Below are 16,763 nucleotides of genomic sequence, written 5' to 3' on the forward strand. Positions count from 1 at the left end.
CCCAGGCCTGCTTTTCTCTCTCCAGGGTCTCCTGAAGGGCAACTACTTCGGCTGCCTTTTCTTTGAGACGAGCGACCTCGACCTGACGATGTTCCTCCACCTGGATGGCGTCCCTCCTCGCCCGATTCATCGCCTCGATATTGGTGAGGAGCTGGTGCCCAATCTGCAAGGGCGGCTAGGGGATCAGAACAAGGGTCGAATAGTCGGTTAAATGAAGATTTGTTTACCTCGAGAAAGGACCCTAGGGAGTCCCAAACCCGCTGCTCAGGATCGGCGCGGTCGATCCTCTCGACGACTTCAGGCAGAATGCAGCCGTCGATCAATCGCTTGATCAAGTCCCTGTCATTGAAGGGATTCTCTGGCTCCTCTTCGGAACTGAGGGACTCGTCAGCGGCGGCTCGGCGGCTACTCACCCTGCGGGCCACCGACTTCCTTCTCTTCCTCCTCTCGACTAAGGGCGCCTCTGTGGAACGGACCCCCGAAATGGGAGCCCCAGTCGGCGGACTCCTCGAAGAGGCCCGAGGGGCCGTTGGTTCGGAGTCTGAGGGAACGTCGATTGTTGGAGCCACCTGGACGGGCGCGGCCAAGCTCGACTCCTCCGCCCTGGCCCTCTTTGCTGATTCGGAGGCCGCGGCACCCTTTCTTTTGTGGGCCTTGAGGCCTCTGGCAAGCATCCGTGCTGCTTCGGCGTCTATTCCTTAAAAAAAAAAAAAAAAGAGAGAAGAAAAAAAAAAGAAAAGAGAAAAGAGAAGAAAAAGAAAGAGAAAGAAGAAGGACGGAAGAAAAGAAGGGAAAGGAAAAGATGGAGTACTCGCAGGATCCTGGGGGCTCAGGCCGATGTTGAACAAAAATTGCTCCCTCAGAAGGTTGGAAAGGGAAGGAGCGGAGTAGTCAAGAAGCTTCCGGGCAGCCTGGAGGTCGTCCTCTCCCAGGCTAGGGGCCCGACGGACAGAATCCCTCAGAGAGCCCCAAGGGGGCAGGCCCAGCCTCAGGGTCGGGCAGTGGACGAAGAGGTATTTCTCCTTCCAGTTGTGGATTGAAGAGGGGGCACCATTCAGCAACCCCTTCTTGCCGAACTGAGGGAAGAAATATCACCAGTCCTTCACCGAAGGATGACGCTTGAAGGTATAGAAATACCTAAACAGAGAGAGGGACGGCTGGACCTCGACTACGTGGCAAAGGAAGAGAAACCCTATCAAAAATCTAAAAGAATTCGGAGCAACTGAAGCCAAAGAGATATCTAAAAAGTAGAAGAGGGCGACAACAAAGGACGGAAGCGGAAGCTGGAGCCCGGCACGGAACACCTCCTGATACAGGCAAAAATGACCGGGTGGAGGAGTGCTAGCCCGGTCGGAGGGGCCAGGCAGCTCCAGGTCGTACTCCGGAGGAACTCCATACTGAACCCTTATTAGAAGGAGTTCATCCAGAGTCAGGGAGCATGGAATGGCGCCCGATGCAAAAATCGGACGAAGCCCAGCGCCAGATGCGTGTTCATCTACAGAACGAGGGACCTGGGGGGTTGAGGCGGAAGAACTCCCGGAACCGCTGGAAGCGGAAGAGCCAGAAGATATTTCAAATAACTTCGAATGAAGACTCTAAAGATCCCGAAGAAGACAGACGGGACAAAGGACGAGAGGTTACAGGAGACTAACTCGGAGGAATACGATAGAAAAAAATGGCGAAGAAAAGGCCCCTAAATGACAAGAAGAAGGACGGAGGTTCTGGGACTAACCTAGATCGCCCTGAGGGATGCAGAGGGGCGAGGAAAGGGACGATTCGAAGGATGCCTATGGCCCAAGAAGATGCTAAGGAGAATCGGGACTCTCAAAGAAGGGGCGAATACTGATGGAACTCTCAGGCGGAATAGGGCCCCTAAAGGCGGAAGGGCGGGTTTAAATAGACCCTGGGATCCGGCACCATAATGATCGCGAATCCCCCCAGACCGGCCCGCACTCGATACGTATCCCACTCGCCACGGTAGGCGGCTAAAAGCGACTGACGGCTGACAGAGCCATTACTGCGCCATACCTAGGCCAGCATACCAGCGGGAATTTCGAAGGGTCCCTTCGTATCACCCCGATTCGAAAAGACTCCAGCACGCGCACATTTAATGCCAAAATATCTAGAGGCGGTCGTACACAGGGTTCAAGGGGACAACTTCGGCTGTGCAAACCTCTCTGTACTTCCTTCATTCGAAATTCAAACTCGAAAGTAGGGGGACTGGTGTTGGGTATAAAATACCCTCAGCCGAAGTTCTCAACGGGATTAACCCTCACGAGTCATCCCCGACTCCGGCTGCAGACAGACCTCATCCAGACTCCTACGGGAGTCGGACTCCGCCCACAACTCCGACCGCAAGAAGACTCCATCCGGACTCCTACGGGAGCCGGCTCCGTCACCAACATCAACCGCTGATAAGCTTCGTCCAGACTCCTACGGGAGCCGGACTTCGCCCCTGACTTTAATTGCAGGAAGACTCCGTCCGGACCCCTACGGAGCCGGGCCTCGTCTCCGACTCCGGCTGCAGACAGACCTCGTTCGGACTCCTACGGGAGCCGGACTCCGCCCACAACTCCGACTGCAAGCAGACTCCGCCCGGACTCCTACGGGAGCCGGGCTCCGTCACCAACTTCAACTGCTGGTAAGCTTCGTCCGGACTCCTACGGGAGCCGGATTTCGCCCCAGACTTTAATTGCAGGAAGACTCCGCCAGGATCCCTACGGGAGCCGGGTCTCATCCCCGACTCCAGCCGCAGACAGACCTCGTCCGGACTCCTACGGGAGCCGGACTCCACCCACAACTCCGACTGCAAGCAGACTCCGCCCGGACTCCTACGGGAGCCGGGCTTCGTCACCAACTTCAACCACTGGTAAGCTTCATCCGGACTCCTACGGGAGCCGGACTTCGCCCCTGACTTTAATTGCAAGAAGACTCCGCCCGGACCCCTACGGGAACGGGTCTCATCCCCGACTCCGGCTGCGACAGACCTCGTCCGGACTCCTACGGGAGCCGGACTCCGCCCACAACTCTGACTGCAAGCAGACTCCGCCCAGACTCCTATGGGAGCCGGGCTCCGTCACCAACTTCAACCGCTGGTAAGCTTCGTCCGGACTCCTACGGGAGCCAGACTCCGCCCCTGACTTTAATTACAGGAAGACTCCGCCCGAACCCCTACGGGAGTCGGGCCTCGTCCCCGACTCCGGCTGCAAACAGACCTCGTCCGGACTCCTACGGGAGCCGAACTCCGCCCACAACTCCGACCGCAAGTAGACTCCGCCCGGACTCCTACGGGAGCCGGGCTCCGTCACCAACTTTAACTGCTGGTAAGCTTCATCCGGACTCCTACGGGAGCCGGACTTCGCCCCTGACTTTAATTGTAGGAAGACTCCGCCCGGACCCCTATGGGAGCCGGGCCTCGTCTCCGACTCTGGCTGCAGACAGACCTCGTCCGGACTCCTACGGGAGCCGGACTCCGCCCATAACTCTGACTGCAAGCAGACTCCGCCCGGACTACTACGGGAGCCGGGCTCCATCACCAACTTCAACCGCTGGTAAGCTTCGTCCGGACTCCTACGGGAGCCGGACTTCACCCCTGACTTTAATTACAGGAAGACTTCGCCCGGACCCCTATGGGAGCCGGGCCTCGTCTCCGACTCCGGCTGCAGACATACCTCATCCAGACTCCTACGGGAGCCGGACTCTGCCCACAACTCCGACTGCAAGCAGACTCCGCCCGGACTCCTACTGGAGCCGGGCTCCGTCACCAACTTCAACCGCTGGTAAGCTTCGTCTGGACTCCTACGGGAGCCGGACTTCGCCCCTGACTTTAATTGCAGGAAGACTCCGCCCGGACCCCTACAAAAGCCGGGCCTCATCCTCGACTCCGACTGCAGACAGACCTCGTCCGATCTCCTACGGGAGCCGGACTCCGCCCACAACTCCGACCGCAAGCAGACTCCGCTCGGACTCCTATGGGAGCCGGGCTCCGTCACCAACTTCAACCGCTGGTAAGCTTCGTCCGGACTCCTACGAGAGCCGGACTTCGCCCCTGACTTTAATTGCAGGAAGACTCCGCCTGGACCCCTACGGAAGCCGGGCCTCGTCCCCGACTTCCGCTAAAGGAAGACTTCGTCCGGACTCTTATGGGAGCCGGACTCCGGGATCCTCTCAAATGGATAGCTAACCACCCCTCTCCGCCAGACACTCCAGCCGAACTTCAGCCGACAGGTCTGCACTCCCTGACGTGATGCAGCAACGGCCATGATTCTGCTCCACTTCCTGCGATGGATTCCACGCGGCTCCATTACTCCCTGGCAGACCGCTACGATGCCCACGATCCTGCTCCACTTCCTGCGACGGATACCACGTGATTCTTCCATCCTCTAGCAAGTCGCGACAACGGACGTCGCTCCACTCCCTGCGGTAGACTCCACGTGGCGCGCTCCGGTGATAGCTACGGATCTACTCTACTACTCTTCGCAACAAACTCCACCTGACCCTGGACAGCCCACGACCAGACGGTTACAGATGTCGCTATTAGCTTACAGCCCCCTACGCCTATAAAAGGGGACCCCAGATACGTTATTCTATAGGCTCTCATTTTTACCTAGAAACTCTGCTAAAATTTTCGTTCGAGCACTCCATTCTTGTTGAGACAGAGAACTGACTTGAGCGTCGGAGGGTCTTACTGGAACAACCCCAGCTCCGGTTTAGACTTCTTTTGCAGGTCCCGACGGTGACCGCGACTCCAGCTTCTCCAGCGTAAGCGGATTCTTGCATCAACAGAAAAGAAAAAGGAAAAAAAAAAGAAAAGAAAAAAAATGCAAAATAGAAAAATAAAAAAAAAAAGAAAAGAGAAAAATTTTCTCTCTCCCCTCTTTCTCCCTCTTTCTCTCTCTTTCTCTCTCTATTATCTCTCTCTAAAAAGAAAAAGAAAAAGAAAAAAGAAAAAAAAGAGAAAAATATAATAATAAAAAATATATGTGAGAGAAAGTTTTTCTCATCTCTCTCTTAAATCTTTCTCTCTCTAGAATTAGACTTTCTCTCGCTATCTTCTCTCTATATTTTCTCTCTCTAGATTCTCTCTCTATTTTCTCTCTCTAGACCTTTCTCTCTCATTATGGATTTCGTCTCTCTAGGGTCATTCTCTCTCTGATTGCATCATAGATCCTAGGATAAACTTGAGATGAAAATATGATGATCTGAGATTGCTCCGAAATTCATGCAGTAGATTAGATCCTGATCCGATCCTTCTTCGAAATTGATAACATCGATCATGGTTAATCCATATTAAGTCATTCTGATATAACCTCTGATGATCTCAATCATGATTGTCACTTTTGAAGGATACGAAGATTCTCTCTCCACTTTCTCTCTCTACTTTCTCTCTCATGACTGACTTTCTCTCTAAAAAAAAAGGTCTAGGGATCCTATATCGAGTCATGCCTTCATCTTTTAGGGGTTCATATTGACTCTAACAAGATGATCCGAAATTACTTTGATATCCGTGCTGTATATCAACCTCATCTGATCGTATCAAAGATCTTTCAAATTTATTATTAAAGAACCCTATTGATTGATCTTGACTTTAATTCGATCTGTGCTTCATGATTTCTTGATCAAGTCACTTAAATCTGACCCTCAGATCAGAGACCCTGAATTGCCCTGGTATCTGGATGGACCGACACATTCGGACAACAATCCTCTTTCCTTATGATTTAATCTTATTATATTTATGGAATAGAAATTGATGATGATTTGATATTTTAAATCTGATTAGTTGATTCTTTTAACGAAGTCTGAAGATTTAAGATGAACGAGGTAAGTGGATCTTATGTTCCTTATTTATTTTTAAATGATCATGCTTTTATGAAAAGAATTGCTATTGATGAAATTATAATTTTTCATAAAATAAGGATCGGCATATGTGATATGAAAAAGCATATTTTATTATGAGCATTGATTTCATGAATATGTCTTATGAAAATAGCATGATTATGAAGCATGAATTTCATTATTTTTCCATCTATGTATATGTATGCTTTAAGAAAAAGATATAATGATTTCAAAGACTCTCAGATGGCTATGAATGAATCCCTTCGAGAAGGTCGACATCCGGAGCTAGCATTCACACGAAATATGGCCCTGCCAGCGGGTATAAAGTTGGCACATGAATTAAGAACTCTGTCGATTAAGAAACATGGCCCTATCACGGGTATAATAGTGACCTTAGCATGAATGTTTGTGAGCAATATTTTGAAACATGACATGAATACATGATGAAAATGATTTACGATTCATGATTGTGAAATATACATGATTTATGCATGCATGATGAGTTTATAACTTGTTTTGTTATATACTCTATGAAATACTTTATTTTGTATTATCTGTTATTTTCTAAATATTGCATTATCATGAAAAACTTATGTTTGATCCGATAAGAAAGTGCAAGTTCTACTTACTGGGCTAGTGTAGCTCATATTCTTTTTGTTTTCTTTTTGTTTAAACAGAGAAATAAGGTTAGGATCGGCAAAAGGAATTCAAGCTTGAAGATCGGCATAGCAAGCTGAAAAATTTGACAACAGAAGTTTAATTTATTTTATAATCATGAATTTGTAGTTATTTATGAATGTTGAGATTCGGGTTAGTACTTGCTTTTGAATTTAGATGCTCTGAACCAATATTGGTTCGATTATTTGATGAATAATAGAATTAAATTTTTTTATTTGACGGATTTTAGATGATTATGATGGATTGGCTTCGTGTTATCGTGGGCTCCATCCCTCGATAGCATGGCCGTGTTATGTCCCGGATTTGGGACGTAACATTTTATGGTATCAGAGCTTAGGTTATAATCATTGGGGATTATGATATAAATGACATAAATGATTAGGATATGATAGAATAATATCAGAGCTTAGGTTTAAGATCATTGAGATTATAAAGTGATATCAAAACTTTATGTATGATCAATAGGATGTGATCGAGTGGAGTATAATGGACAACATCAGAGCTTAAGATTATGATCATTAAGGACATGATAGAATGATATAAAGTTTAGATTATGATCACTAGAGAATATGACTTAAGTGGTATTTGAGCTTAAGGTTATCATTATTCAGGATTATGACTTTAGTGATATGTGAACTTGAGGCTAAGATTATGAGGAACATGATAGATATAAAAGAAAGGATTCAATAATTTGATTTCGAATCAATAGATATTATGATGAAATTTATGCATAAGTGGTATATGATGTCTATAATAGAATTGATGAGTTATATCTTAGATTTCAATTAGCAAGGTTGATCTGAGTACGAGAAGTGCTGACCCTAGAATGAAGTGGGAGGTATTGATATATTATGTTGGATATATTCGATGACATTGGAATGCTAAACCTATATGGATAAAGGACATGATAACTTTGCTGATTTTAATGTTAATTTTTTTGTAAAGAAAAGTTGGTTTGGAAGTTGTCTAAATGATTGTAAGATAAATCGAAGGTTAACTCAAATTAATTCTAGACATATTGGATTCTTGAGGAGTGGTGAAGCTTATATAATAAGTTCAAACATAGAAGGTGGATGAAGATTTAATTTTGATGTGCTATGCCTAAGAGATAGTAATAACAAGAAAATCTTAAATTTTACCCTAAATTGTATATGAAATATGAAAGTTGGATCTATCTTTGATTGATTTAATATACAAAGATATTTTTATTTTTTTATAGATTTAGATAATTTGATAAATTGAGATCAGAGTGCGCAGCAAAAGCGTGGTGGTCTGAATTGATTAGAAATATTAATCCTTTAAAGCAAAAGATATTATGAAATACGTTAGTTGTAAATAAGGAAGGATTTTACTGATAATAAATGGATGCTAGAAAAAAAAAAAATTTCCTTCGAATTATTGATCGAAAAGAGCAAGTTCTAAGATAGCGTATCATTCCGTATATGAAGATTCATTGGAGTAATCATGAAGAGAAAGAGGCCACTTGGAAGCTTGAAGATGATATGAAGACGAGATATCCATACTTATTTGAAAATGAAGGTATGTTAAATTTTGAGGACAAAATTTTTTTTAAGAGGGGTAGAATATGATAACCCGGCCCAATTGGGCCCAAAACCAGCTCACAAGCCCACTAGGAAAAAAAAAAAAACAGAACAGGGAGGAAGACTCCCGATCGGAGTCTTCCTCTTCCCCGATTTCGATCAAGAATCGGAGTCCTAGGGCCATTAAAAGACCCTAGGACGAGCTCTATAAGAATTCCCCTCCTCTCCTCTAAGTGTAAATCCATCAGCCACCGACAATCGCCGGAGTTTTTCTCCGATTTTTCCGTTTGAAGCCGCGACTCCTCGATCTGTGCTTGCCGCGATTTCACGCCGGTGGGGGTCACCGGAGGTTGTGGTAAGGTCTCCTTCCTCTTCCTCTCTTCTCTCCCTTCTTTTCGGTGCCTGTGGGTAAGATTGCCGGCGACGAGTGTCGTCAGATTTTGTTGGAAAAGAGAACCTCTATCCGGCCTCTTCTTTTCTCCAATTTTCCGGCACCGACGGCCACCACCGATCGCCGGTACGGGCCCTCCGAACTCGGGGGAAGGCTGCCCTTGCCGCCGGCCACCGTCGGGCATGATATGGCTTTGATCGGTCGGTCAAGGCACGGGGACCTCTAGGTCCCTTGTTTTGGCCCAATGAAAGCCCGGGAAGAAGAAGAAGAAAAGAAAAGAAAAGAAAAAAAAAAGGAAAAAGAAAAAGAAAAGAAAAAGGAAAAAGAAAAAGAAAAGAAAAGAAAATGCAAAACAGAAAAAAAAAAAAAAGAGAAAAATTCCCTCTCTCCCCTCTTTCTCCCTCTTTCTCTCTCTTTCTCTCTCTTTATTGTCTCTCTCTAAAAAGAAAAAGAAAAAGAAAAAAGAAAAAAAATATAATAATAAAAAATATATGTGAGAGAAAGTTTTTCTCATCTCTCTCTTAAGTCTTTCTCTCTCTAGAATTGGACTTTCTCTCGCTACCTTCTCTCTATATTTTCTCTCTCTAGATTCTCTCTCTATTTTTTTTCTCTAGACCTTTCTCTCTCATTATGAATTTCGTCTCTCTAGGGTTATTCTCTCTCTGATTGCATCACAGACCCTAGGATAAACTTGAGATGAAAATATGATGATCTGAGATTGCTCCAAAATTCGTGCAGTAGATTAGATCCTGATCCGATCCTTCTTCGAAATTGATAACATCGATCATGGTTAATCCATATTAAGTCATTCTGATATAACCTCTGATGATCTCAATCATGATTGTCACTTTTGAAGGATACGAAGATTCTCTCTCCACTTTCTCTCTCTACTTTCTCTCTCATGATCGATTTTCTCTCTCAAAAAAAAGGTCTATGGATCTTGTATCGAGTCATGCCTTCATCTTTTAGGGGTTCATATTGACTCTAACAAGATGATCCAAAATTGCTTTGATATCCGTGTTGTATGTCAACCTCATCTGATCGTATCAAAGATCTTTCAAATTTATTATTAAAGAATCCTATTGATTGATCTTGACTTTAATTCGATCTGTGCTTCATGATTTCTTGATCAAGTCACTTAAATCTGACCCTCAGATCAGAGACCCTGAATTGCCCTGGTATCTGGATGGACCGACACATCCGGACAACAATCCTCTTTCCTTATGATTTAATCTTATTATATTTATGGAATAGAAATTGATGATGATTTGATATTTTAAATAGGATTAGTTGATTCTTTTAACGAAGTCTGAAGATCTAAGATGAACGAGATAAGTGGATCTTATGCTCCTTATTTATTTTTAAATGATCATGTTTTTATGAAAAGAATTGCTATTGATGAAATCATAATTTTTCATAAAATAAGGATCGGCATATGTGATATGAAAAAGCATGTTTTATTATGAGCATTGATTTCATGAATATGTCTTATGAAAATAGCATGATTATGAAGCATGAATTTTATTATTTTTTCATCTATGTATATGTATGCTTTAAGAAAAAGATATAATGATTTCAAAGGCTCTCAGATGGCTATGAATGAATCCCTTCGGGAAGGTCGACATCCGGAGCTAGCATCCACACGAAACATGGCCCTGCCAGCGGGTATAAAGTTGGCACATGAATTAAGAACTCTGTCGATTAAGAAATATGGTCCTGCCACGGGTATAATAGTGATCTTAGCATGAATGTCTGTGAGCAATGTTTTGAAACATGACATGAATACATGATGAAAATGATTTACGATTCATGATTGTGAAATATACATGATTTATGCATGCATGATGAGTTTATAACTTGTTTTGTTATATGCTCTATGAAATACTTTATTTTGTATTATCTATTATTTTCTAAATATTGTATTATCATGAAAAACTTATGTTTGATCTGATAAGGAAGTGCAAGTTCTACTTACTGGGCTAGTGTAGCTCATATTCTTTTTGTTTTCTTTTTATTTAAACAGAGAAATAAGGTTAGGATCGGCAAAAGGAATTCAAGCTTGAAGATCGGCATAGCAAGCTAAAAAATTTGACAACAGAAGTTTAATTTATTTTATAATCATGAATTTGTAGTTATTTATGAATGTTGAGATTTGAGTTAGTACTTGTTTTTGGATTTAGATGCTCTGAACCAATATTGGTTCGATTATTTGATGAATAATAGAATTGAATTTTTTTATTTGACGGATTTTAGATGATTATGATGGATTGGCTTCGTATTATCGTGGACTCCATTCCTCGGTAGCATGGCCGTGTTATGTCCCGGATTTGGAGCGTGACAATAATAATCCTGGTGAGCATAATGCCTTATCTGAAACCTAATAAAAGATTAAAAAGACGGTGAGAAATTGGAAGAAACAATAAAAAAAATAAAAACTTATTACTTGTGACAGGTCTAGATTTGGACAGGTTTAAATTTTGCAACCGACCTGAATACCTTAAGCTGCGGCGCGGCAGACACGTTAACCACTTGGAGTTTTTTTTTTTCCTCCAGAATCCAGGCAATTGCCACTCGCATGGTGCTTTTTTTTTTTTTAATTCCTGGTTGCTTGAGACGAGTGGAGTCGGTGAGCGAGAGAACTAGGAGACCACCATGTCCACCAGCGCCGACTCTGTTCCTCCTCTCCCTCGAAGGTAAACCACAAGACCCACCTTTTCTTTCGTTTCTCTCCAATTTTGTAGCCAAGCAAATATTTCGATCTATCTGGAGCCTGCCCTGCTTGGATATTTCTAATCTAAGATTGCTGGAGTTGGGAGTTGCTTGTTTCTTGTTCCAAGTTTCTTTTGATTTCTGCTTCTTGATTGCTGAAAGCTGACGGTTGGATATTGATAAGACATCATGCATTTATCAATAGATTGACTTCAGATTGATTTGGAGATGTTTGACCGCTTGAAGTTATAAAAACATCCATAAATGTTTCTACCTGCACTTAATCAAGATCCAATCTCTTCTTTTCTCAGCAAAGAATCACTACATGTGATGAAAGGTTTGCAGTGGAAATTAGATTGTTGGATGGCCTTTTTGAAGTTTATGTGTGGTCCCTTTCTTTTCTTTTTAATTTGAGAAAGAAGATAAGGAACTTGATAAAAGCAGCATGCCTGTATAGTTACTTTGACGGAATAAAATGTCACGATAAGAAGTTCAAGATCACTATTTTCTTTTCTTTTTTGATTATTCCATAAAAATGCCAAAAATTAAGCATGATTTAGTATAGGAGGCTACATGTGTTCACCTCTTTTTAAGCCCTAGTCCAAATCCATGTAAATCCAACATCACAATCAGTTTATGGTCAGCCCTAGTTTCTTTTTTGATTATTCATTAAAAATGTCAAAAATTAAGCATGATTTAGTATAGGAGGTTACATGTATTCCTTTCTTTTTAAGACCTAGTCTAAATCCATGTAAATCCAACATCACAATCAGTTTATGGTCAGCCCTAGTGAACTCGTGTAGCTGTGTCTCCTAGGCTACATAAGATATAGGTTGAGTTGACTTTGATATCATATGGATTGTACCATATATAACAATCTCGGAATTCATCCAAAAAAGTTAGAAAAAGAATCTTATTTGGATTCCTTGGTCCTGTATAAGTACCAAAGATCTTTCTAGTGAATAACACATGTGGAACCAAATACACATCTATATAGATCCTCACAGTTCAACCTTCTTAGACCTTACAAAACTTGACATTGTAGTCCATTTGTAAGGTGTTGTTTAGATTTTCTTTTTTCCCTTAGTAAAAACTTTGGGATATAAAATGTAGCAAAAAAATCATGATCATCTAGCTTAATAACAGATAATATTCTTCGAAAGTTCAATATTGTGCTTGACATCCAATTAAGACATTTTAGAAGAAAGATGAAGTTGCATGCTTTCTTTGTTGATTAAAAACGCTTTAACAGAGTAACGCATAAACATGGCCCTCTTACTGTACTGTGGCAAACTCAGGTTTTAAAGATACTTCTACATGGCACAGAGTGTGGTGGTAGGTGTCATTTTCCTTTAACCATTCTCGCTTCTTGCCGATACTTCCTTTCCCACGCTTCATTACACAAACTGAAAAGTTGATTATTTTCCTTTTTGAGGGAAGAAAAGTTGATTATTTTCATTCCCTGGCCTGAATTTTATTCTTATACTGTTGTTGAAGAGTCCAAGCTTTCTATTTATTAACCCGTCATGTATGAACCAAACTCTTTCCTCTGTCTAAAAGCAAACCTCCTCAAAAGCCACTTAATGATTATTTTGTTTGGGAGCGGAATATTGTACTACACACCTTTAAATGTTCTCATTTATCTTATTCTTTCATTCTTTTCTTTGATTCTTCATATGTTACTGAAGTCTCCACGCATAGTTCTTATCTTGCATGGAGAGGCCTCCTATAATATCATTGGTTGGGTGATGATAATACTCCTTGTTGTACAGGGGAGTGTCCATTCATTTTCTGGTCTTTCCAGTGCTAGAAAATCCTCTAGGCATGGCTTCAAAATTTTAAGGGAGGAGACTCAAATTTTAGGTCGCTTGTCCTTCAGTTGTTTCCTTTACTCTCTTTCATGCTTTAATCTTCTCTGTTTGTATTTGTTTTTACTTTTACTTTTTTGTCTTTTGATTTGGTATTACAGAATGCTGAACACTCTGATGGCAAAGAGAGGAATTAAAAAGGAGGATTAGAAACTTGGGAAGAGCTTCTTTTGTACAATGTTGAATAGTTTGGAATGTTGAACAATAAAAAAGGGATGATCGCACAAGATGAATGTATCAAGTATCGTAAATCTAGGAAGTCTTGGGTGGGGAACGATTTAACAAAAAGAAGCTGGGCTGACAAATGGTATGGACATGTGCAGTGACTTTGAACAGGCTCTTGTGAGGAGAGCTGCTCATATCTGTAAGGAAGTCTCTCATAAAAAGGAGTACAAAACCACAGATAACTGGATATTCTTGCAAGAAATGATTCAAAATAAGTTGCATGGACGGTAAACTAGTCTTGCAAAGTCAACAAGAATTAGATATTAAGGATTCATAAAGATGACATGGATAAGGCTTGATCGTCATGCTTAATGGGTATATTTATGAGAAACATATGAATAAGTGGAAAATTTCATTATATTTGAGATAGAGAGATGAACTAACTAATATATTTAACAAACAGCCCAGTATTTGCTAAAATCTGTCCAATGTTTTGATTATATTTTTTTTTGGGTAATTTTAGAGGTCTTCACGACTAGGAATGTCATGCAGAGCTTACTTCCTTCCATTCTTCCTTCCGCCAGTTTCATTGAATTTGAAAATTCCTCTACAGTTTATCCCATCTATAAGTAAATTCTGTAGTTGGTAATTGTATTAAGCAGAGCATGCGACTTGAAGAGAATAAGGTTAAGAAGAAAAGCATCTATTATATTTCAAAATTCAACTAAATGTTTCAAAAGGAGCCTTTTACAATCATGTGACTGGTACCCATGGTATTTTTTGTTTCAAACATCTTACAGAACTTATCATAAATATCTTCACTTATTTTATCAGTACTCAAGGAACATGTAAATTTTAATTATTTGGGTCAATGATAAGAGGTAAGGCTGCATGATGATAAGAGGATGAGCCTTGGTGTGATGGTCAGGTTGGACTTGAGTATCAAGAGTTTAATGCATTGAAAAAACATCTTCGCACGGGCTCGATCAACTGACCCTTCACAGACTCTGCGGTGGCAGAAGCTTTACATTTGAAAGTTCATTTTTACTTAAAATATTTTGTGTTTAGAGGGGATCAAAGAGTTTCAATAATGTATTTCAACATTTACTTTTATTTAAATTGTATAGAAACATTTAACACCCCCCTCCTTCCAAAAAAAAAACAAAGTTTTCACTGAAATGTCTTAATGTTTGAATGTGAAGGTTGGAAGGGAAGGTTGCTCTTGTAACCGGTGGAGCAACTGGTATTGGTGAAAGCATTGTCAGGCTCTTCAGAAAGCACGGTGCAAAGATTTGTGTGGTCGATATCCAAGACAACCTTGGCCAGCAACTCTGCAAGTCCCTTGGTGGTGACCCCTATGTGTGCTTCTTCCATTGCGATGTCACCATTGAAGACGATGTACGCCGTGCTGTCGACTTCACAGCCGACAAGTATGGTACCATCGATATCATGGTCAACAATGCAGGGATCACCGGCAGCAAGGTGAAGGATATCCGGGATGCCGACTTCAATGAATTCAAGAAGGTGTTTGATGTGAACGTGAATGGTGTGTTTCTTGGGATGAAGCATGCAGCACGTATCATGATTCCCCAAAGGAAGGGCTCCATAATCTCATTAGCCAGCGTGGCGAGCACAACAGGAGGGCTAGGCCCCCATGGATACACAGGTTCTAAGCATGCTGTTCTGGGGCTCACTAAAAATGTGGCAGCAGAATTGGGGAAGCGTGGAATACGTGTGAATTGTGTCTCGCCATATGCAACCCCCACAAGCCTCTCCATGCCCCATTTGCCTGAGGAGGAGAGGCAGGAGGATGCAGTTTTCTGTCTTTTGTTGGCAGCCATGCCAACTTGAAAGGTGTGGACCTGATGGTAGATGATGTAGCACAGGCTGTGCTCTACTTGGCAAGTGATGAAGCCAGGTACATCAGTGGGCTCAATCTAATGGTTGATGGGGGTTTTACTTGTGTGAACAACTCGGTGCGAGTATTCGACTGAGGATATTTGGCTAATGCATTCATCTTTTGGTGATATCACTTGGATTTAGCAGACTTCATCTTTAATGTCAGTGATTGATTACCCAGCCATGGATGCATTATATAACGAATTCAGATAAGAAAATTTTTATGAGCCATTTACATTGTGTGCTTAAATCTATTGCAAGCTAGAATGTTGATCTTTTCTTATCCGAGAAATGGTGCAGCCGGCGGTTAATGAGATCATATCATCCTAATCCTCCTCTGTTAATCTGCAGTCATCGATTCTTAGGAAATTTAACCTGAAAGTGCAAATGAGGATGCAAAAATGAGCATTTTAACAGTTGATTGACACAGATCTAATGACTTCAAAGTTCTTCTATTCAATTGTTGAATGATACTGTCATATGTGGTGTTGGTGCAGAATTCCGCCGACGTCGGAGAAGCTGGAGTCGAGAGGATCGCGTCCGCCACTGGGACCTGCAAGGGAAGTCTAAACCGAAGTTGGGGGTGCTCCGGCAAGACCCTCCGATGCTCAAGTCAGTACTCTGCCTCAACAGAAATAGAGCACTCAAATGAAATTTTAGCAGAGTTTTGAGATAGAGTTTAGAGCCTAGAGAAGAACGTATCTGGGGTCCCTTTTTATAGACGGAGAGCGTAACTGATTGACAGCGACGTCTGTAACTGCCTGGTAGTGGGCCGTTCGGGGCCACGCGGAGTTTGTTACGGAGAGTAGTGGCGTCAGGGGGCCGTTCAGGGCCACGTGGGGTTTGTTATAGAGAGTGGAGTGGTGTCCGTTGTCGCGACTTGCCAGAGAGTGGTGGAGCCACGTGGAATCCGTTACAGAGAGTGGAGCAGAGTAGTGACCATTATCGTGACTTGCCAGAGAGTTCGGGCCTGATGGCTGAAGCTCAATCAGGATGTCTGATGGAGCGGAATGGCTCTCTGTCTCAGCAATCCAGGAGAAGCTCGGATGTTTCTGAGGTTGCTGATGAGTCTACTATTGTTGGATGCCTTGGGCGCTGATGCTACAGGCGAGAGTCATCTGCTGTAGAAGCTCGGATGGAGACTTTTCTGTTGGTGAAGTCCGGTAAAAGTCCGATTGCCAGAGAAGTCCATCTGGGATTTGCCTGATGTGGAAGCTCGTCTGAAGATTGTCTGCCGGAGAGGTCCAGTTTCATGAAAAATCCGGCAGGTGGTCGTCCGACAGTGGAGTTCGGATGGCATTGTGGAGGTTTGTCCGCTGGAGGAGTCTTGAGGACACTGTGGAAGGTCGAACGTTGGAGGAGTCCGAGATTCAATTCTGCTGTAGAAGTTCGGACGGAGTCCGGCTTTTGTAGGAGTCTGAAAGGAGGCCGCTTATTGTAGAAGCTCGGACGAAGATCAGTTGTCGTGGAAGCTTGGATGGAGACTTCTTATTATAGAAGTCCTACTGTTGGAGGAGCTCGGTCATTGATGAAGTTCGAAAGAAGTTCGGAATAGAAATCCGGCTGGTGGAGACCATCCGTTGTAGAAATTCGTCTGGAATCCATCCACAATAGAAGTTCGGCTAGGATCCGGCTCCTGTAAGGGCTCGGATGAAATCCAGAAGGCGGTCGACCACC

At 43.0% G+C, this 16,763-nt stretch overlaps 1 protein-coding gene across 1 annotated transcript; it reads left to right on the forward strand.

Annotated features, from left to right (window-relative positions):
* The first annotated feature begins 11,002 nt into the window (after positions 1-11,002).
* LOC105052461 (zerumbone synthase-like) lies at positions 11,003-15,219 on the forward strand. The gene is given in 3 exon segments (XM_010933280.3): positions 11,003-11,138; positions 14,390-15,000; positions 15,003-15,219. Coding segments are annotated over 3 exon segments (831 nt in total). The 5' UTR covers positions 11,003-11,097; the 3' UTR covers positions 15,182-15,219.
* The last annotated feature ends 1,544 nt before the right edge of the window (positions 15,220-16,763 follow it).

This window comes from Elaeis guineensis, chromosome 10 (assembly GCF_000442705.2).
Source record: "Elaeis guineensis isolate ETL-2024a chromosome 10, EG11, whole genome shotgun sequence".
In the NCBI taxonomy this organism is placed as follows: Eukaryota; Viridiplantae; Streptophyta; class Magnoliopsida; order Arecales; family Arecaceae; genus Elaeis; species Elaeis guineensis.